Source organism: Lynx canadensis, chromosome D2, assembly GCF_007474595.2.
Source record: "Lynx canadensis isolate LIC74 chromosome D2, mLynCan4.pri.v2, whole genome shotgun sequence".
Taxonomy (NCBI): domain Eukaryota; kingdom Metazoa; phylum Chordata; class Mammalia; order Carnivora; family Felidae; genus Lynx; species Lynx canadensis.
This window is the reverse complement of record NC_044313.2, coordinates 69199873-69222089: the sequence shown is the minus strand read 5'-3', so window position 1 is coordinate 69222089 and position 22217 is coordinate 69199873. Positions and strand designations below refer to the sequence as shown.

The window sequence follows — 22217 nt, the reverse complement described above, 5'->3', positions numbered from 1 at the left end:
CGCCTGGGGGACCTGGGCGGGAGACCGGCAGGGAAGGCGCATGCTGGAGAGGCTCCCTCTGAACAGAAAACGCGGGTCAGGTTTTCCTAGGATGAAAATGCCTGAGGGTAACGGACCCAGGGAGAGAAGGGGGGTCCGTGTGGAGACACCCTGCACACCCGAGGGCTGTAGGGAGGCGAGAGAAAAAAGAGGGACAAAGTCAAATCTGCCACCGGGCCTCCAACGCTGTCCTGGGGCAAAAGAAGAACGCAGGGGAGGGGACAAGATGACAGGGTCCCTGGGCCTGCAACCTGGGATCCTCTCAGCGTCTCCTGGCTGCAACCAAACCGTATTGGGGGGGGGGGGGGGCAGAGGGACCACTTTTTGACGAAAATGAGCCAAATACTTCCTTTGGCTGCCAGCGCAGTGGGCAGCAAGCTGCAATTTCTGAGAAATAACGGCCGCCGTCCCAAGTCACTTCTAGAAGCCACAGGCTGCTTGGGACAGCCGAGCGCAGGCCCGGTACCTGCCCGTGGTTTCTGACGTTTGTATTGCCGTGTCTCGCCCTTACTCAGAAGGCACCCCGCACCGAGCCGTGGGTGCCCGCACACCCCACCCGCTGATGCTCCAGAGATGCACGAGGAGACCACTTCTTGGTGACAGGGGGCTCACGATACTGCGTTTCCAACGGTCTGGCAGCTGAACCTAATCACTCCAGGGCCATCTGTCCTTCAGCTCATGGGGCCTGGGCCAGCAGGTTCCGTGCAAGGCCTAGGTTCGGATCTCTCTTCGGGGTGCTCTGACGTCAAGGTCTGGCTGTCCCGCCAGCCCCCACGTCTGTAGCCTGAACAGGGCAGGGTGGGAGGTGTGAGCCGGGGGTCTCCTGGGCTAGCACGGCACACCAGATGGCCCCTCCAGAGGCATGGGACCACAGAGGCCCCCCCGCTGGTACCGCCGAGTGCCACAGGCTAGCAAAGAAGAGGCGAGTGGCTGGGGGTGGGGGGGCAGGCGGCAGAGATGGGAGCCCAGGCAGGAAACTGAGGCAGGCCCCACACTGGCTTTCCCGAAGAGCCCAGCGCTCCCCGAGGCCTGCCTCAACCAGGGAAACGACAAACGTCCTGCCTGTGTGATCAGCAGACAACGCAGAGGCCCCAGCGGGCCAGGTGACTTTAACACCGCCCGCTGCTTGCGAATGTTCATTCTTATTTTATTAATTTGGTCCAAACAGACAAACTATGTTAGGTTTTGAGAACGTGCTAAAAGTGCCGTCCTTGATTTTTTTTCCCCCTAAAGGGCTCCTGGAGTAAACCTGGTGCCTCTTCTTCTTCCGACCCCGGCAGGAGGCCTGAGCCCCACCCTCAGAGCATCTGGGTCCCTGCACTGGCTCTCACACAGGAAGCTGCTCTGGGAGCAAGAGAGCCCATCAAATCTCAGCTCTTGCAAGTCCTCGGGGACGAAGACATTCTGAAGACCGACGCTTTCTTGGTAACTAAGGATCTGTCCCCTTTAAAGCGGCCAAACCGTCTCGCCGTTTGCGGAGAATCGTTTTTGAACTCCGTGTCTCCTGATGCACGTAGAGCCCTCCCACGGCGACGGCCCCGCTGCCGATGGCTCGGGACGGGGGACCTGCCTGGCCACATCACAGACCTCGTGCCGGCGAGGCTCATCCCTTCGCTGCCCACGACACTAGCACCCCGCTTCTCAGACGGGCACGCGGAGGAGCAGAGGTCAGCTGGCAGGTGGGGCCAAAAGCCGGAGTCGCCCGGACCGCCCCGGCATTCTGTTTCCTGAGGCTGCGCCCAGTTTGAGAGTTTCGCGGTCTTCTTTTCTCCGTGCCAGGCCATCAGTGGCTCCCGTGTCTGTCTGCAATAGTCCGTCCTCGTGGCATCCACTCAAGGTGTTGGAAGACGGGCAAAGCGACCCCTAGGTTCACACAGAGCAACTGGGGTGCCGCTGGGCAGGTAGAAAAGACTTCGTGGACCGTAGGTGGGAAGGGTCAAGAGCGAAGACATTACACAGGCAGAAGGCACAGGCTCTGACGTCTCTTTCAGCTGCTTTGAGCGGTCTCAGCTGACCTCCTGGCTCTCAGCCGGGCTCCGAGAGGCGTGACCGCCAACCGGCCGAGGTTCAGAGCACAGAGCGTTTATGACCGGGCGGTGGCAGAGCCCTGTGTCACCAGCCACCCCCTGCCCCACCCCCACCCCACAGTCCCAGGGACAGAAGGACACTAGTAAGAGCCGCGTGTCAGGTGACCAGTCCCTTCGAGGGGCCAGTGTGATCCCTACGCTGCCATCAGCACCATGGAGCCCTGCACGAGACCGGCGGGTCCCCAGGCAAGGCCCAGGAGCCCGCGGGGGTCCACAGACCCTTCTGGGGGTCTGCCACGTCAAAACCGTGTTTATATTTACATGAGACCTTATGTAAGTGCCTCTTTCAGGCTCACTCTTTCCAAAGCCCATGATGGAGCTTTCCAGAAGCTGTAGGACGTACGAGATCAGCACTCTGATGGACAACTGGATGTATATTTGCATCGCCTCGTGTTTTAACAAGTTCTCGGCTTGAATTTCTAACCCAGCAAATGCCGATACATGCAGCCAGGACGGTATGGTCGCACAGGGGTTCTGTGGGGCCTGTGATAATTTCTGGGAACGTGAAGAGCACGAGAAAAGTCACCAATGGGGCCCCAAGGGGGCTGGGTGTGACAGAACACATCCGGACGCTATGAGGATCAACAGGAAGCTGGTGTGGCCACTTACACTCGAGGTGACCCGAAAGTGAAGCAGGATGTGAATGGCCGGCTGGGGGGGGGGAGGGTGTGTGTAGGGGGGGACCTGCAACCAAGCCACGCGAAGGGGTAAAATCAGCAGGACTTGGTGATGAGTGGGCTTGGGTGGTCAGCGGGAATTGGGGATGACCCAGGTGACCCGGGCGGCAGGGCAGGTGACCTGGATGGCTCTGCCACCAGGGAGAGGCAGGCTGTCGCTGTCAGAGGAGCTGGCGTCACAGGGGAGGCAAAGCCGGCCCGATACTGAGCTCTGATGCTCACCGCACACGGCCTGTCAGCTCTGGTGGATCCTCATCCCAGACTCCGACCTGGGAAGGCTTAACCTTCCGATTAAAAATGACACCAGTCGTGTGTACTGAGCCACACGCGTCATAACAGCCACAGAAGGCCAACGAGATAAGAGAAGAACAGGAAACACAGGAAGTCCTCTAAGGGAAATAAGGCTATTTTTCGCTCTCTTTAGGAGATCCCACTTGTCGAGCACAGAGACACCCTTTGCTCACGGTGCGTGCACCGGCAGCGTGAAAGCTGCTGTCACTGTCACTCGAGACGCTGAGAAGGAGCGGCGATCAGACACCACACAGACAGCAAGAGCGAGGCGGGGGGGGGGGGGGGACCAGGAGCCGCGCTTACCGCCTTTCAGGTCAGCGGATGCCCCCACGTACTGAAAGTTGTCCATATTGATGACGTCGATGATGGGGGACACGACCCGAGTCCTGTCCTGAAACACAAATGAACAAAAGACAGGAGTAGGTATCACAAACAGAACAAAGGATCCCACCCCACAAAAGGCAGGCATTCGTGGCAGGCAGTTTCAGTGAAACCCACCGCTTGCCATCGCTAACCACGCTGTGCTCCAGGGGACCTTGGGGCCCCCCATCCAACGCGCGCGCCCTGCCCTCAGCCGACCTGTGGACGGGCCCTATTCTGTGCCGAGCAAGGTCGAGGGTGAGCGGGCAGAGAGAATCACTCCCTGAGAGGAGGCAGCCGTGGGCATGGGGTGCCTCAGGTGTTTGCTGCCCCGGCTGGAGTCAGGGACCGTGCCAGGGTCCCCAGCGCGCTCTTCCGTTTTCCCAAATGTCAAAACGCCGACCACGGGGCTGCTTTCATCCTGAGAGAATCTAAGCTCAGCTGCACTGAAACATCAGAGCTGTGAGCCGCGGCCTTGGGAGTAGACTCCTGGCCGAGACACCCACACGGCAACGCTAGGGCATGAGGAGAGTTACCAAGTATTATTCCGGCAGAACGGAAGCCAAGTCGGCTAGAGAATTCCAGACTCTACGCAGGTCTTACCTGTGATTTCTATCAAACAAGAACATTTTTTCCCTTAGATGGAGGCATTTCTTTATGCCGCGGTTATTATTCTGGTAAGAGTTTGTGAACATAAGGCCTTTTAACCTTCCTGCCCTCTTTCAAACGAGATGCTTGATGCTGGGGAGAGGCGCTGCCCCACGCGGCTAGTTAACGGAAGAGGAAGTGCTGTCCTCCAGCCATTTACAGAACCCGTGTTAACCAGAGGAAAGACTTCGAAAAACAAATTGGTAACAGAATCAGCAGAGCTAAGAGCCTAATACATCAGAGGAACACGTAAAAGAACAGCATAAAGTTCTGACATCACCCAGGAGCGAGTTTACGGGACACAAAACCCCGTGCGCCGAGAAGGGAGAATCAAGTCTTCCCTTGCCTGGCTCGGTCCGGACCTGGGGATGGGCACCAAATAGCATAATTTGCTCTCCTTCTCAGTCCACTTCTTTTGTTTTGACTTTTTTTTTTTTTTAAGTTTATTTTGAGAGAGAGAGAGCGTGAGCAAGAGAGGGGCAGAGTGAGAAGGAGAGAGAGAGAATCCCAAGCAGGCTCCGAACTGTCAGCGCAGAGCTCAACACGAGGCTCGAACCCACAAACCGTGAGATCGCGACACGAGCCGAAATCCAGAGTCAAACGCTCAACTGGTTGAGCCCCCCAGGCACCCCTTGACTTCTTCTGATAGGACTGGAATTGGTGAGAGTTGCAATTTTCCACTCCTTTTGTCCTTACTTGAGGAGAGAGTATTTGAAAGAATTCTGACAGTTTGATGGCAGAAGCCTGCGGTCTCCACACACGCTAATATCTTGGCTGTGGCCTCTGCGACCAGGGAGGAGTCTGATTGTGTGAGAACGGGCCTGGAGAGGACGGGATTCCAGAGGGTTCTTCTCTCGGCTAGGTGCGTGTATAGGTGTAAGAGGGCTCAGTGAGAGGGGATGCAGCAGAAACTGCTTTGCAACCCTGGCTGTGTCTCCTGCATGAATTTTGGATGTGTTATTAAACACTTAGTTAACCCCCAGGTTCCTCGTGGGGCAGACGGGGTCAATACGTAATTTATCTAACACATAGTTAGCGTTCGGTGAACAGTCCCGAATATCGTAGTATCACTAATAACTGGGACACGGAGTCAAGATCATCAATACCGTCATAACATCATCATCACTGGTAGCTTGTGGTTATTGAGTATTTCATGATTCAGTGCCCCTCAGCTACCCGTGTCACGCGTGACTCGTAAAAGGCCTCACTTGTTCGTTTCCGATTTCTCCAGTACTTCCGTTAGGTTCGCTTTATCACCCCAAAGAAACCCTTTCTCAGTACGGAGAAAAGAAAAGTCAGGAAAGCAAGCAAAAGGCAAGCGAAATGACAAAAGGCCGAAGGTAATACCAGTGATGACGTTTCTAGCGACAGAGGTACACAAATTGCGCCCCGGGGCACCCTGACAGCCTCTAACGGTCAACTGTGTGCTCACGGGCACCCCGTTCCGCCACGAGCCGGCAGGCTGGGCTCGTCGGCGAGCAGCATGGCTGGAGGTGGCCAGCCTGCCCTCCCGGCCCTCTGGAGGCAGCGATGGCATCAGCCCCTCCGAGTGCACTTGCTGGACGCCGGGCGCTGTCCTCAGCGCTCGACCCCTCCTGAGCTCAGAGAGAAGGCGGACCCTCCTAAGAGGAAAGGGACCGTGGGAAACTAATCAGGCTCTCGCCAGCCTCCGCCGCTCCTTGCCTCCGACTCATCAAAGTGATTTTCTCTCCAGTGATAAGATTCCTACAGTGAACGGAATACTCTTGGAGAGGTTGTGCCAGAGGCACGTTTCCCCCTCTTCCCTTTCCAGCACGCGGGAGGAGCCCAGCACGAGCCCCGGGCCTCACCTCAGCCACCCTCTCCAGGAGGGGCTCCAGCCAGTGCTCGTTGCACTCACAGTGGCTGTCCAGGAACGTCAGGACCTTGGCCTGGGCCGCATCGGCCCCCCGGACCCGTGAGCGCATCAGGCCTGCGGAAGTGATTTCAAAAGCGCATCAGAGTATCTGAGAAAAAGGCAACAGAACAGCACATACAGCATTGACATCCCCCCGCCGCCCCCCACGGCTCTGTGGCCCTCTTGCCGGGCACAGTCTAGTACAGAGTTGGGGGGCAGGATCAATCCTGCCCCGTGGTTACCAAGACAGGCTTCTGTCAGGATTTCCGTTCCTAAGTTCATTGGAGGACGAGGAAGGCAACTTTCTTAGAATGACTGCCCTCTGAGTCAGGCCTTTAAGAACCTGAAGTCTCCTTTATCAGGCAACTGAAACGTGGAACTTTTCCGACTACCTTCTTCTGACGCAGCAACAGTTTTCTCCTTAACTGGGGCAAGGGAGGTGTTACTCAGACACCTTCAGGCGCTGGTGGTACCGATTTTAATGGCGATGACGTAACGCTAAGGGTGCTGCAAATATCTTTGCCTGTCCAAGACCTGCCACAGCCGAAGAACATCGGTGGCAAATCCCGGCTGACCGGGTTTCACAGAAAATTAGTTCCACGACAGGTCAAATTTCCACAGTTTACGTACTGTGGTCTGCTAATAATATGGATCTTTTACTATCACACCAAGTCTTATCACAAGTCGTATCTCTGTCACTGGATGACGCGGTCATAAATGGCTTTTGCTGTGTACGCCGGGCTTTCCGCAGTGTCCCCTGTCATGATTACCCGTGGTTGTGCATTTCACAATTTCAGGTACCTGTGGTCAACTGAGGTCTGGAAGCCAGGGGATCCTCCTTCTGACATATCATCAGAAGGTCAGCAGTAGCCTAACGTTATGTCACAAGTCTGTGTCATCCCCCTCCCTTCATCTTATCATGGGGGCATTTTATCACCTCACATCATCACAAGAAGGGTGAGGACGGAACGATAAGATATTTTGAGAGAGAGAGACCACATTCATGTAACTTTTATACAGTATAGTTATAAATGTTCTATTTTATTATTAGTTATTATGATTTATCTCTTACTCTGCCTAATTTATAACTTACACCTTGCTGGAGATACGCACGTATAGGGAAAAAGTTTATTCAGGGTCCCTTACTATCTGTGGCTTCAGGCGTCCACTGGGGGGTCTTAGAACGTATTCCTGTGGATAAGGGGGCACAACTGTATATGAAGATGATGTGACTATTCACGACCCGTGAGGACAGCGTTTTCAAGTTCCTTTATACAGAGTAGTCAAAATGGGTTTTCAATGATTCTTCTAGATCTGCATGCTATGGGAGGGGGAAAAAAGATAAAGGCTTCTAGTTCTGGTAATTGCAAAGTCGAGAGTCTTAGCTTGTGTTAGACAAGCTCTTGCTCAGAGAAGAGTTATAAACTCTGACCAAAAGAGAAAAAGCAAGAATCGGAAAGGGCCAGACAGCAGTGAGAAGCAGGCAGAAACTGGAGGGGATTCAATCCCTGAAAGGAGAAAAATCACAGGGAGTGAAGCCCAGGGGTGTGTGGTGTTTCTCCCGAGGTTACGCCACGACCCGCTGCAACACAGCCTTTTTGGCTGGAGATGTCAGAGGACAGAGTTCAGGGTTTCGAGAGGGGCTAGAAACTGAAAGGAGGAGATCCCGGAAAGGAGGTTCGTTCGTCCCAAATCTGGAGATAACCTCCTCATAAATCCTCGGCTGACTCCTGAACTTCAGGCACAAGCGAGACCCCGCGGAGTCCGTGAAAAGAAACAATCAGAAGGCAGAGAGAACTGAGATTTCAGCCGGTAACCACCACGGGACACACAGTTTGGCACAGGGCTCCCACCAAGTTAGAAGGGCTGGGTCATCTTTGAGGCTCCCCAGCCGATTCTAATAAGCAGCCAGATGAAGTCACTGGCACATTAAAACCCCCGCTAAACAAACCGAAGGCCGTTCCTTCGCTGCCATAATGTTTCACGCAACTGATTTTCTCTGACATCTACGAAGAATTACGAAGCACCTGTATAGATGTTCAAGTACATGGGAGACATACATGCACACACGGACACCCAAGCGCACACATACATTCCCGTGTGTGCTTTTTCTCACTCAGTACCACCCGCTTCATTTGCTTACAGGTTTCCTTCCCACACTCTGTCTTCCCACAGCGGCCCCTCCCCCTCCCTTTCCAGAACAAAGCATCAGCTCACGTTCTCACCCAAGTGAACATCCTAACTTAAAGCACTCAGAGGCACTGATGTCTGAGGTTAAACTCTGACAAGGCCAGCAAGTGATCTGTCAGTTATAAAATGCCACCATGAAAAATAATTTCTTTCTTTTCCTCCTCTTCTTCTTTTTTCTTTCTTTCTTTCTTTTTTTTTTCTCCTTGTGCTAGCAGGCACTTTGGGTTTCAGTTCAAAAAGTTATCATGCAGTTTGTTTGGGGGCACATGTAATGCAAGATTTTGGTTTGACCTCAAGGTTTTGGCTTATTCTAAGCTTGGGAGATAGATGCGAATCCAGCAAATAGAGCTTCCCAAGGGCAGGGCCGATGCCACTGTTTACGTATCTTGAACCTGAGGAACGATGATCTTGGTTGGTTAAAACATGGTGCTGATGGCACTGTCCTAATAGGCTCAATCACTTTATCGCTGATGAAATTCCTGCTAAGAAAAGCTGCCCGGATTGGCTCTGACCGGGCTGCACGGGAACCGGAAGGAAGAGTATATACACTGATCAGAGAATACAATCACCACTCCAGGATCAGCGGAGTCATCCTCAAATAACTAAGATGGCATGTTTTAAAGCTGTGCCGTCTTCCTACCCTGAAGGATTTCTCTGGACCATGGAGGAGCCTAGAATCCAGCCACCAAGCCCTTCAAACAGCATCGATACACTGGATGGTAATTGCGTTGTGGTTTTAGCTTCCTTTCCGGACGCTTCAAAGTAATACTCCCCCCCCCCCCCCCCCACACCCTTTGGAGTCTCTCTCCTAACTGCCAATCGAGTGGACTCGATAAGCCCAGCTCCGGCAGACAAGACTGACCGCAGGTTTTGCGGCTGGCCTTTGCAAAATCCAATAAGCATGTAATTGCAGCAACATCTCCCTTTTTGGGATGGTTCACCTTCGGCAGGCTGTCAAACTTGAATCCGTTATTTTATCAGATGCCGGGAGCCTGGCGTCACCAAACTTCTCATTGCTAAATCTTTGTTTTCCTTCTAAACTCTGGTACTCCAGGGACTAAGACTTCCTGGGTTGCAAAGGGAAGAGAGACGCCAATTTTCTAAATACATAAATAAAAATGTAATTTGAACTCTTGCCCTAGTATACAAACAATTTCAATTAAGCTTTGAATGTCCTCCCTCGGCTTTGCTGGGAGAGGCTCCCAAGAGGCTCCCGTAGAGAGAGAGAGAGAGAGAGAGAGAGAGACACACACACACACACACACACACACGGACTAGAAAGTTAATTGTTCTTTTAGCTGAAACATTTTGGGCTCAGGAAAAGTCAGAATTCAACTGTCTTGGTAATTGAATTAAGAAAAAGTCTTACCTTCTCGCCGATCATTTCTGAGAACCCGCACCTTCTCAATTTTCCCCAAGAGAGCCCCGTCCTCAGCTAGGGAAAGAGAGAAGCAGAGAATTTGGAACCTCGTTTGCAAGGGCTCTGTATTCAAGTACTGTGATTCCCAGTCATCGGTGGGCGGATCTCCTGGGGCATCAAAGAGGCACCTGTTTCTTTACACGGCCCAGATTTCTGACGTTTTCGGGCACTAAGGAAGGCCGGCGCCCAGGAGAAGGGCCAGGCAAGGGGCAGGAATCCGTCTTGGTACTTACGGTCATTGCTGTAGTCATCCACCAAGATGATCTCTTTTATGAGGTGGGGCGGGCTTTTCTTAAGCACACTGAGGAAACAGAAAGATAAAGGTTGGGGCGCCTGGGTGGCTCGGTCGGTGAAGCATCTGACGTCGGCTCAGGTCATGATCTCACGGTTCGTGAGTTCGAGCCCCGTGTCGGGCTCTGTGCTGGGAGCTCAGAGCCCGGTGCCTGCCTCGGGTTCTGTGTCTCCCTCTCTCTCTGCTCTTCCCCTGCTTGTGCTCTCTCTCTCTCTCTCTCAAAAATAAATAAACATTAAAAAAAAAAAAAGAAAGACAAAGTTTGGAGAACTTGTAGGGGTATCACTTGGGGTGGGGGATTCTCCTGCGACGGTCCCAATCCTTGGCTGGAGAAGCCATCAATCAGCCGCTCCTCGTGCTGCGGTCAGGTGACCCGTCTGAACCCCCAGCAGACAGCTCTGGCCTGGCAAGCCGGGGATGCGAGCCGGGTCCAGCAGCCCTGCCGGGGACCACCGCCCGTATGGTGCAGCAGGTGGGCACTGGGTGGCCTCTCCTGCCCTTACCTGACCACTGTCCTCAGCAAGGCCGACCTGGCTTCGTTGTGGAACGTGATCACCACGCTGGTGGCTGGTAGGTCCACCCTCCACTGCTTCCGCTGACATCTGAGGGGAGAGAGACATCGTCCTCTGAACGCACGTGGACCAGCCTCGGAGAGGCCCTGGAGGGCACGAGCCCGAAGACCCGCCGGGATGGGCGTTCTCGGGTGGACCCGCTGTCTGCAGGAGGGGCTGGCCTATTCTGAGAGAAAGTGACAACAGGACATCAGGAAACAGAGAAACACAACCGGAGTTACACGTTAAAAGAGGATTTCGGCGAAGAGTAACATATTGAGAACATCTTTCTAACGCGGAGAGAGGGAGGGAAGAAAAAAAAAAAAAAGCGTGTTTTAAAACAGGGAAGTCCCATTTCTTCCCACATGCAGATACACCTCTAGAGATGTGCTTTTCACAATTCACAGTGGTTATTTCCGAGGGGTGGAACCGACTGCGAGTCGATGTTCTTTTCTCATCTCTCCGGCAAGCATGTGGGGCCTCTATGGTTCTCGGCAAAGCTGTATCTGGAACCCGGCTCTGTCCCCCTGACTGCTTGGCCGTCTCCCCACCCCCCCCACCCCCCCCCGCCAAGGGCAGCAGGGACACACGCCTGTCACCCTGTGTTTGGGGGGGTGGGGACGGGAAATGCAGCCTGTGTCCCAACAAGGTAGGCGGGAGTGGTGCAGGCTGGGGCGGGGTGAGGGGCGGGCCCGTGGGAACCTGAGCCCGGCCGCTCTCACGGGCGATGTGGTCACAGGGACCACAGATAAGCTCCGGGCAGATCGAAACAAGTCACGTCTCGAGTCTGGCCTCCACAGACAGACACAAGACCGCAAGGACACAGGATGGCTGTGTTAAAAAACAGGACCCCGGCAGCTCTAGGTCGAAGATGCTAACGTATCATACGCTAGAGACAGAAACGACCCATCAAGGTAGAGCCGGCTCAGCAGAAGCCGTCTTCAGGGACCGTCCCTCCAGGGCAGGCTCCACGGACTTGGAGAGCACAGAACACGCCAGCATAAAGGTGATGGTTCCAGAGAGAGAGCAATACATCTGGGGTGGGCTCACAGCCTGTCAGGACCGCCGGCAACATTCGGGCAGTTACCAAAACGATGGGACCACTGATAACCCGCTTGGGAAAAAAAGGCTGGGAAGACGGGAGAGCATCTTTGCCCTGAGGGAAACGGAAACAGTTCTCAACATCTTTTTTGTGTGTGGAAGCGTGCAAGCGGGGGAGGCGCAGACGGGGGGTGGGGGGGTGGGGGGGGGGACAGAGGGTCAGAAGCGGGCTCCGTGCTGACAGGTTGACGGCAGTCAACCCGATGCGGGGCTCGAACGCACGAACTGCAAGATCACGACCTGAGCTGCCGTCGGACACTCAACCGACTGAGCCACCCAGGTGCTCTTTGACCAGCCGTGTTAACACCCCAGGCCCGAAGGGTGCAACGGTTGTGCCATGAGCCTGCACGAGGGTAGGAACCTGTCAGGTGGCCCCCAACGCGGTCCCTCCACCCCGGCCTCTGCGATAGCTGCACAACCTTCCGTGAGGCCAGTGCATTTGACAAACCCTGTTTTTCCCTGTCAGCTCTTCACGTAGGCTACCACAGCTGTTGAGCGATGGGCTTCCAGAATAAAAGGGGTCTATCTTAAATGGCCAATCAGTGGGAAAGGGAGTCGGGTTAGAAACAAACAAACAAACAAAAAATCTCTGGTGCCCAGCCACGGCTGAAAGTGTGTAAGCAGTGAAGGACTGAAGCCTTCACACTAAATTTCCATGACTGGGAAAGACGACCTCAGAGAAGCAAATTTGGCAAAGGAGCAGAAAAGCGGTGCAATTAAAAAGCAATGAGGTCCAGAATCGCAAAATGGGCTTCCTTTGTTTATTTTGGTTTATCTGGATAGCCTGATTTTAATTGCTCACGAGGACGCCGCATAATATACCGGTCATGTGTTTGGGGGGGGGGGAGGGAGGGACGGGAAATGCATTCTGGAATTAATAGCGGACCTCGTTACGGCTCCCGACAGCTAAGTCCTTAATGACAAGTAGATAGACAGGCTGGTTTTGTTGTTTTTCCTTTTCTTTCCATTTCAAGAATTAGCTAATTGTTGGATGAAGGAAGGAAGGAAGCCAACTGGTGGATGCCAGGTTCAGCTGTAAACAAATTACCGACGAGTGCTGTTCCCCAGAACTCCATCCGTAATGCTAATGAGCAAGAACTCGAGTTAGGAGGGTAATACCCTCTCCAGTGAGGTCCCACCTAACACAGCGTGAGGTGCTGAGCTAAGCAGGTTGCGCCCTGACTTACCGAGCGGGCGACGCGGCCACGCGAGGATTAAAACTGGGAAGCATTTTTCATGCCCAAATCACAGTCCACTTAACCAATCCGATCACGTCCTATTCTCCCAGTTTGCTGTTCTCCGCGGGAGCCTCATTCTCCGTGAGCGCTGGGAAGTCTCACGTGTTTCAGGACCCAAAAGGGCTGCTGCAGGCACATTATTTTATTAAAACTCTTCTACGTGTCCATAAGGCACCACGTTTTGCCAGGATTTGGCAGTCAGGAAATTTAAAAGGCATCCCGTTATTTTTTTAAAGGTTATTTTATTTATTTATTTTTGAAAGAGAGAGAGAGAGAGAGAGAGAGAGAGAGAGAGAGAGAGAGAATGAATCCCAAGCAGGTTCCACACTGTCAATGCAGAGCCCGGCAATGGGGCTCAAGCTCGCGAACTGCGAGATCAGGACCTGAGTCGAAATCAAGGGTCGGACGCTTAACCGGCTGAACCACCCAGGCGCCCCCAGGTATCCCATTTTTCAAGGCAGAGGGCTAACAAGCAAAAACGGAGAAATATCTTACCCCCCTCCCCACCATGAGTTCAGAGTGGATGTGTGTATGGATGTGGATGAATTCAGATCCGAACTCCTCACGCTGAGCCAAGAGAAGTGGAGGGGGGGGGGGACGGGTGGCAGGGAGTGAAGAATTTCTTTAAATAGAAACGGAATCAATCTTGCATTTAGAGTTCCATCCTTGCCAAGCAGTCTTCACTACTCCGGAGCCAGCGAAAGGCGGCCCAATTTCGAAGATCACCAGGGGAGCTGGCGGCCGGGGGCACGTTCATACTTGAGCGTTCTTTGGGAAAGGGATACAAACTGCAGATTACTTCAAGTCAGTGCAGGAAGAGTGTGCGGCCAGTCCTGGCCTCCCGCTGATGCGAGCTGGCAGCGGTGCGAGGCCGAGGACACGACACGGGGCTCTGGGTCAGGCGCCGAGGACTGGAGCTCGTTGGAGTCTCCACGGGTCTGCTACTAAACTGGTCATTCTGGTAACTTCCTGTCTGGTCAAACGGACACGTGAACAACTGGAGACAGAAGTTGTGTTTTGGTTTTTTTTAAATGCTTAATTTAGTTTCATACTTCTCTGAGACCACATGGCTATCATGATCTGAACTCGTGACTGGCTGGAAACGAGAAAAATGGCCCATCTCAATGACAATGTGCTCCTGAGCCCTTCAGGGGGAACAGGGGATTTGTCTCCGGGACAGACTCGTCTCTGATGCAGGTGTCCTATTTGGGGCTGGTCACAAAGTTGCTCAAAGAACCAAATGCGCTGGACGCTAGGGGCTCTGGGTAATAATGCAGACGAGTAATAAGGGATGTTTTCTACGCCTCCCCCAGCACGCCACTGCTCACTGTCACCCAGCTGATCTCGTATTTCTGCAAAGGGCCTGCGGTAACCTTGGTCACTGACTGTGTCATCTGTGAAGATGGCCCTCGTAATCTTGCATGGTTGTCGGGACAATCGGATAAAAACCTATTAAAAAAAAAAAAACCTCCGAAAAGGCGAAAGGTCACTACTTGTAATGCAGGGTTAATAACAGGTGTTTGGTGGCTGTGTGTCATCGGTGCGGGGAGCTCGGTGTGGAGTTTTCTCCAGTAACGTGGAGTTGAGGCCGACGTGATGGGCATGGGACAGACAAGCACACACAATGGTCTATGGGAGGACAGTGTGGTCACTCGGTGGGAGAAGGGTTCCCAGGTCTCCACAAAAAGCGCGGTGGATAGAATGGTAGGGGGATGGAAAAACAGGCTTTGGTAAGAGAGAGAGTTCTAGAACCTCTACAAGGTGCAGAGCAAGGTCTGCATGAGATGGGCATGATAGCCAAAGGGAGGGTCACGGGAATGAAGACACACTGGGTGAGTAAGTTCCATCTCCCTGAAACGCCTGTTCAACTCAGATTTTGTAAGGAAAATACCGAGCAACTTGATCGATGAGTAGTTAATTTAGCAATTAAAGTAGTAATTAAGCATTATTCGATGTTAGCATAAAGACAGGTGTCTATCATGGAGGAGATGGGATATGTATACCCTTTAAAAGAATAAAGCAAAGTTGGGGCGCCTGGGTGGCTTGGTCGGTTAAGCGTCCGACTTCGGCTCAGGTCACGATCTCACGGTCTGGGAGTTCGAGCCCCACGTCGGGCTCTGTGCTCACAGCTCAGAGCCTGGAGCCTGTTTCAGATTCTGTGTCTCCCTCTCTCTCTGCCCCTCCCCTGTTCATGCTCTGTCTCTCTCTGTCTCAAAAATAAATAAACGTTAAAAAAAAAAAAGAATAAAGCAAAGTTAAAAGCCACGTCAAGCTCATGAAGGCATCTTCTGGGTGCCCGGCACTCAGAGGCCGCTTGGCCCCTCTGTGAAGCCAGTAGGGCACTTCCAGTCGGTCCCACAAGGGGGATGTGCAGACCCCAGGACCCTGAGCATTCGACACACAGCCCGTGACCTGATCACAAGTCGGGATTCTGGCGTAGGTGGAAATTTGCCGGCAACGGGAGCCTTGAATGATTAGTTTCTGAAGCCCAGACCTTACTGTGTGCCCCCCCCAGCCGCCTTCCGGCCGCGTCTCTGCTTCCCGGGGAGCAGCTCAAGGGGAAAAAAACACCCGGCTGAGGCAAGGCCACGGTCTCGTTCGAGGTTCTGGTTGCTGTCGTATGCATTTCTCTGTATAAATCGTGAAGCTGGCATCCTGGGTTCCTTCAATCTGTGAGCGCAGTTCGAGTCCGCCTCTGAGAGACAAAGCTGGCTCTGGTTTGCGGACAGTGAAACAAAGCGAAGCGGAAGGGTGGGGGGAGCGAAGCTTCCGTTCCTGGGTTTGCAAAGCCAAGGGTCTAGCCTTGGACCACGATGCACTCGCCAGGGCCTCTGGGGAAGAGGGGCAGATGCCGCCTTTTTCCCACGCTGCCTCAGCACCGGCACCCACGTCGTGTGCACGCGGAGAACTTCACACCTACGATCCGGACAGCAACATACAAGCACCCATGCGCCCCCCGCTCGGCTTTAGTAAATCTTGGTATTTCACGCTCACCGCTCTAAGGCTTTCCACGGCGGGCCAACGCCACGCCTCATCCCTTCCCTGCTGCTGGCTGACTTCTCCCTGTCAGCAATAACACAGTGGTGGGCGAGGTCTTCTTACATGAAGCTTCTCGGCCATTAGGTCCCCGCAAGGGGCCAGTCACCGATGGATGTCCCTCTTCAACTGAACGTGAGACAGTCAACTGCTCTCTATAATGGCTGTTACCAGTTTCGCTCCTGCTCCCAAGGCCCCCGGGTTCATGAGGCTCCACGGTCTTCCCGCCCCTTGGTATCACCGGAGTGTTTTTATTTGGCCAGGCAGACTGGTACGAAACAGCTGTTCGGGGTTCCACTTTTTATTACCTCCTTACTACTTGACGACAGGAATTTAGATCTTCTGGACGTCATCCTTCTGTCGGCCAGATGCACTGTAGGAACCTTTTCCAAGTCTGTGGCAGAGCCTTTAATTTTGTTCGCGATGTCTTCTGTCAAACATGCGTCTTAAGTCGGACTTTTCAAACTGTGGCCCTGGGGTAATGTTCTGATGACCTAAGGTCATTAATATATTCTTTGTAGGTTTTCTTCCAGATGTTTTAACTTTTATTCATTTATTTTATTTATTTGAGTGAGAGAGAGAGAGAGAGAGAGAGAGAGAGAGAATCCCAAGCAGGCTCTGCACGATCAGCACAGAGCCTAACGCGGGGCTCGAACCTGCGAACCGTGAGATCATGACCGGAGCCGAAACCAGCCAGCTGCACGCTCAACCGACTGAGCCGTCCAGGCATCCCTGGATGTTTTAAAACTTTTACAAATACGTTTCGCATTTACATTCTCTAACTGCCCATGTATATTTTTATGAATGGTAGGACTAAGTGATCTCATTTTTTCTACACGGATGATTCGTGTCTCAGTACCGCTTAACAGCTCATTACTTCACCCCTGGTTTGGAATGTCACTGCTGTCACATTGCATTTTTTATATGCAGACGTCTACTGCTGGTTCCATTTCTGCTCTGGTCACGTAACCTTGCATTCGCACCATGCTGCCTTACCTGGAGGTAAGTCTTCGCCTCCGACAAGGCAGGCTGCCTATGATGTGTAGTTCTTCATTCAAGATGCTTTATTGGCTATCCGGGGCCATCTGCCTTTCCTTATGAATTTAAAGATCAGTTCTTGAAGTGCCATGAAAGAAAGCACCATAGGACACTGTACTGAATTCACAGATTAATTTGAAGAGAATCAGTATTTTTATAATACCGAGTGGGTTTGGGTTTTTTTGTTTTTTTTTTTGCCCTTCAGTTATGTTTTTTTTTTTTTAAGTAATCTCTACGCCCAACGTGGGGCTCGAACTCACGACCCCATGATCAAGAGCTGCACACTCCACCAACTAGGCCAGCCAGGCACCCCCCCCTTCAATTGTGTTTTGTACTTTGCTAGTTTTCTCCAGAAAAGTCATGCACATCTTTTGTTGAATTTATTCCTAGTTACCCCTACATTATGCTCGCTATACACAGTGGGATCTATTTTCCCATCTTCTAACAGGCCAGTGCTGCTGCGCAGTTTTGCATGTGGCCGCAGTACTGAGCAACCTCACCGAACTCCTTAGTTCTTTTGTTTTATAAATATTTTTTTAGAAGTTTATTTACTTTGAGAGAGAGAGTACACGAGCAGGAGGAGAGGCAATAAACAGTTTATAGGTTCTCTTGGATTCTCCACTAATCAATTCATCCACATTTTGTTTTTTTCTTTCCATTTCTTACAAATCTTACGTTTCTTGTCTTAATAAGGCACTGGTTATATGACCTACAACATAATATGCGATTTAAAAAAGTGGGGGGGGGGCTAGAAAACATCCTTACCTCCATCTCATCTTTAATGTGCCCACAATTAGATTTCTTTCTTTCTTTTTTTTTTTTTTTTTGAGAGAGAGTGCGAGTAGGGGAGAGGGGCAGAGGGAAGGAGGGATGGGGAGAGGGAGAGGGAGAGGGAGAGGGGGGGGGAGAGGGAGGGGGAGAGGGGGGGAGAGAGGGAGAGGGAGAGAGAAAGAGAGAGAGAGAGGGGATCCCAAGCAGGTTCCACGCCCAGCACGGAGCCCAACACGGGGCTCGATAAGATCATGACCTGAGCCGAGATCGAGAGTTGGATTCTTAACTGACGGAGACACCCCCACGCCCCCAGAATTTCATCATTAAGCAGAATGCTTCCTGGAGATGTTTTATAGACTACCTTTAATTAGGTTAAGGAAATTCCCTTGTAAGTGCTATATTTTGCTGATTTTTTTTCTCTTTCATCTATTAAAGATGATCATATAGCCTTTCTTCTTTACTGCATTGAGGTGGTAAATTGTATTAATATAGTTTTCTGTTGCTCAGTCAATCCTCTTTTCCTAAAATAAACTCTAACTGGCCATGACTGTTTTTAAATAGAGCTGTGTTAGATTTGCTAGTATTTGGTTGAGATCTTTTGAATCAATAACGTAACTGTGACTGGTCTGCAAGTTTCTGTTCTTACACTTTCCTTTTCCAATCTCGGAACAAGATTCTCCTGCCCTCACGAAAGCATGCACAATAGCTTCCCTCGTTTTCTATTCTTTAAACTACTCTGTGGTTTGTGTAAACCCACCTGAGCCGTCAATGTGGGGAAGGCAAACTTTTTATTGCCCAGACGGTCTTTCATGGCTTGTATCTATTCATATTTTTAATTTCTGGAGTGATTCTGGTAATTTCCATGTTCCTAAAAAACCATTCCATGTAAGTCGCATTTATTTGCATTAAAGTGTACTCACAATTTTCTTATGGTCATTACAAGCTCTACTGTATTAATAATAATAACTGTGCTATTTTCCCCAATACTATTTTATCATGGTTTTTCTTTATTTTGGTTAATCAATATTCTTGGAGATTTCTATTTTTTGAAGATCAAGTTTTACATGATCCTATTTTGTTGTGTGTGTGTCTTTCTAGTTCATTAAATTTTTCTTTTTCCTGCATTATGTCCTTCCTTCCGCTGTTGAGGTTTTTTTCACCCTGTCTTCTTCCACCTTCCAAGGTCACAGAGTGGGCCGGGGTTAGCCTATGCAACAAACAGGTGGCTTCAAATCCAGTCAAATTCTCTAGACAGAGAGACAAAGGCAGTTCTGTGCTCAGCCAAGAGCAGGGCGGGGTGACGTGGGGAGACGGTGGCCTTAGGTTTTGGAATGACTGGCTGTTTAACTCAGGGAAGGAGCCGCGGGCACAGGTCTTCATCTGCTCTGCCAAGGTACACACTGAGGGCCGGGCCCCGGGGGAGACAGGGCCACCCTGGGGGCTGCTCTGACCCCAGTCTCTCCAGCAGACCCAGCGTCTGAAAGTGTGCCGGCCCCCTCGCACACCTGTGAGGCCGGGGAGACAAAGCAGGAGAAGCTGTGTGAGGGTCAGGCTCAGACAGCAAAGCCCTGATGTTTCAGAAACCCTGACATAGATGAAAACAGATCCGGTCACTTCCCAGCCCCTTTGCTCTCTGCTTGTGTATGGAGTATGTGGGGGGGGGGGGGGGGGGGAGGTTAACACCCAGGCCACTGGGAGGAAGGCCGTCAACAGCAGGTGACCCCAAACAGGCCCTGAACACACATTTGTCCCCTTGCTCTCACCCACAGAGACCACACATCCACGATTTCCATTCCAAAGGGAAAAAAGGGTGGGTCTATTTGTCCCCGTGGGAGCCACAGAGCCCAGATGGTTAGTGTCAGACTCTCAGAAGGGCCTATTTCTTTTATAAATGTTTATATTCATTTTTTTTTAAATGTTTTTTTTTCAACGTTTATTTATTTTTTGGGACAGAGAGAGACAGAGCATGAACGGGGGAGGGGCAGAGAGAGAGGGAGACACAGAATCGGAAACAGGCTCCAGGCTCTGAGCCATCAGCCCAGAGCCTGACGCGGGGCTCGAACTCCCGGACCGCGAGATCGTGACCTGGCTGAAGTCGGATGCTTAACCGACTGCGCCACCCAGGCGCCCCATGTTTATATTCATTTTTGAGACAGACAGAGAGAGAGAGAGGGAATCCCAAGCGGGCTCTGAGGCCCGATCCGGGGCTCAATCTCAGGAACCATGAGGTCATGACCTGAGCCGAAACCAAGGGTCGGATGCTTAACCGACTGAGCCACCCAGGTGCCCCCCCCCCGCAAGAGCCTATTGAAAAGTAGATGCCTTGGCCCTGCCCACCCGAGTAAGTCTGAGTGACGCCTGAGAATCTGATTTCAGAAGCTCCCTCTTCCCCAAGTGATGCTGATGCAGGCTGTTCTCAGGCCTCGTTTTAGGAAAGTTTGCAGAAGACCGAGCGACAATGGTCCTCTACTATGGAGTTGTAACTAGACTCATCTGAGGAGCTCTGGAATTATCCATGGAATTCTGATACGGACCACAGGGCACAGAGGCTAAAAAACACTTCTCTAGGGGACTGTGGTTTCCCATTCCCCCTCCACCTCAACCCGAGTCCCCGTGTCCATCACGTAAGGACCCCGCCTGTGCCGTGTTCCTCACACTCCGGCCAAGGTGAGAAGCCCGACACTTAGAGGGTCAGGTGCGAGGCTTTGGAATAAGGCTCCAACGCATCGGGGCCCTGTGGATCGAGATCCGGCCCACACCTCAGATCTGGGCTCACAACAAGAGGTGGGCGGGCCTTGCAACCGATCGTTGTCCCTCTACCTTCAGAGCATGAGCAACATTTACAGGCCAAACTAGGTGGGTGCACCCTTCACCCCCGGGCGCTTCCTCTCTGGCCACCCACGGAGATCAGCCTCCCGTGGCCATGTTCACGGTGCGCTTCGCTACGGAGTTCTAGGAAGGTTGGACAGACAGACCATGGGGTAGAACGGGTATTAGAAATGGAACAGAAGAGGGGCGCCTGGGTGGCGTAGTCGGTTAAGCGTCCGACTTCAGCCAGGTCACGATCTCGCGGTCCGGGAGTTCGAGCCCCGCGTCGGGCTCTGGGCTGACGGCTCAGAGCCTGGAGCCTGTTTCCGATTCTGTGTCTCCCTCTCTCTCTGCCCCTCCCCCATTCATGCTCTGTCTCTCTCTGTCCCAAAAATAAATAAACGTTGAAAAAAAAAAAATTAAAAAAAAAAAAAAAAAAAAATGGAACAGAAGAAAAAATTGAAAAGGCAGAAGAAGAAAAAAAAAAAGAAGCAAGCTAAAGACCTCTCGTATAATGCTCATTTAATTAAAACACACTCTTAGTACTCCTCCAAACAGTGATAACGGCATAATATTCCACCTAATCAACTAATTTCTGGTCAGTCCTAATAGCTAGAGAGCTTAGTCTACAGAGGTCTTTTAAAGCGGAAGAGAACCAAATCCTAAGACATTTGAAAACCTCTACAGGACTCATCTGAAATTAAGCTTCTTAAAAATCTAGTTGGCAGGAGATTTGAATAAGCCCCATTAATCACCATGGGTTTGTCTCGCTTTGAAATTACGAGTCTAAAACAGCCCCCTCGCCTCCCACAGGTTCTCGTATTCCGTACTGCATTGCGAAAGGGAGCATGTTCTAAGACAAAATATTTATCCTCGCTGTGACGCCAGAAGCTCGAGCCGATCTGATCTCCCACACTCCCCGTGGAGTCCTCTAGACGCCCCGGAAAGGCAAGGGTTCCAGAGGTGAGAGCGCACACACGCCCGAGGCAGGCGGAGGCCACGCACGAACACACACTCTTCACACACCAAACACTCCAGGCTCAGCACCGGCTATAGGAAGGGCCGCCCGGATGCACACGAGTGCTCTCCTCCCGAGCCGGGGGGACCTCAGGGTTCCCCTGGCCGCCTTTAGCAAGCACGCCGTCTGATGGAACCCAACTAATCTTTCATTCAGAGGGCGTCATCTGCCCTTTACTGCCTCCGGTTTTACAGACACTAAATGGTAACTGAACACTTCTTCAGGAGTCAAGAGCCGTTGCAAGCTGAGAAAATAACAGTCCTGGACGAAGCCATCTGAACTTCATCAAGCGTCCGAGAGCACTCGAGTCATCAACCTCCTGCCCACCGTTCAGGCGGAGGCAGCTCAGAGGCAGAAAAGCACAGGACTTGAAATGATCCTTCTTTCTGATGCCACGGAAGACGCTGTCCTCTGGGGATAGAAGCCCACGCCGCTTACGAGACGCTAAGAACCACGTGTTCCATTTCTCGCCCCTGGTCTGTCCCCCTGGGACATGAGGAACCCACTGATCGGCTCAACCCCACCATCTCTGCTCCCAAGGGCGGCCACCTTCCTCCCTGATACGTGAACTCCGGTTTCCAAGCTGCCAAGGGTTTAGTTTTTATCTTCACTGCTCTGCGAAGAGATGTGCTTCTATTTTTATCTGCTCCCCACAGTCTCGAAGCGGCTAATCCTTAGGAGTATGCCCTCTTAGGGATTCTTCGGGCAGTTGGCTTTCTTTTCTTCCCTGTGTCTTTCTCTTTCAGCCGTCGCTGCAACACTCGGGCCAAATAGTG

General features: G+C 52.1%; 1 protein-coding gene across 1 annotated transcript in view; it reads right to left on the bottom strand.

The window, feature by feature from the left end:
* GALNT2 (polypeptide N-acetylgalactosaminyltransferase 2) overlaps positions 1-22217 on the bottom strand; it is a 191717-nt gene that overhangs the window by 26338 nt on the left and 143162 nt on the right. The window contains 5 exon segments of the mRNA XM_030334895.1: positions 3398-3485; positions 5932-6053; positions 9538-9603; positions 9822-9889; positions 10384-10482. Coding sequence (XP_030190755.1) covers positions 3398-3485; positions 5932-6053; positions 9538-9603; positions 9822-9889; positions 10384-10482 — 443 coding nt within the window.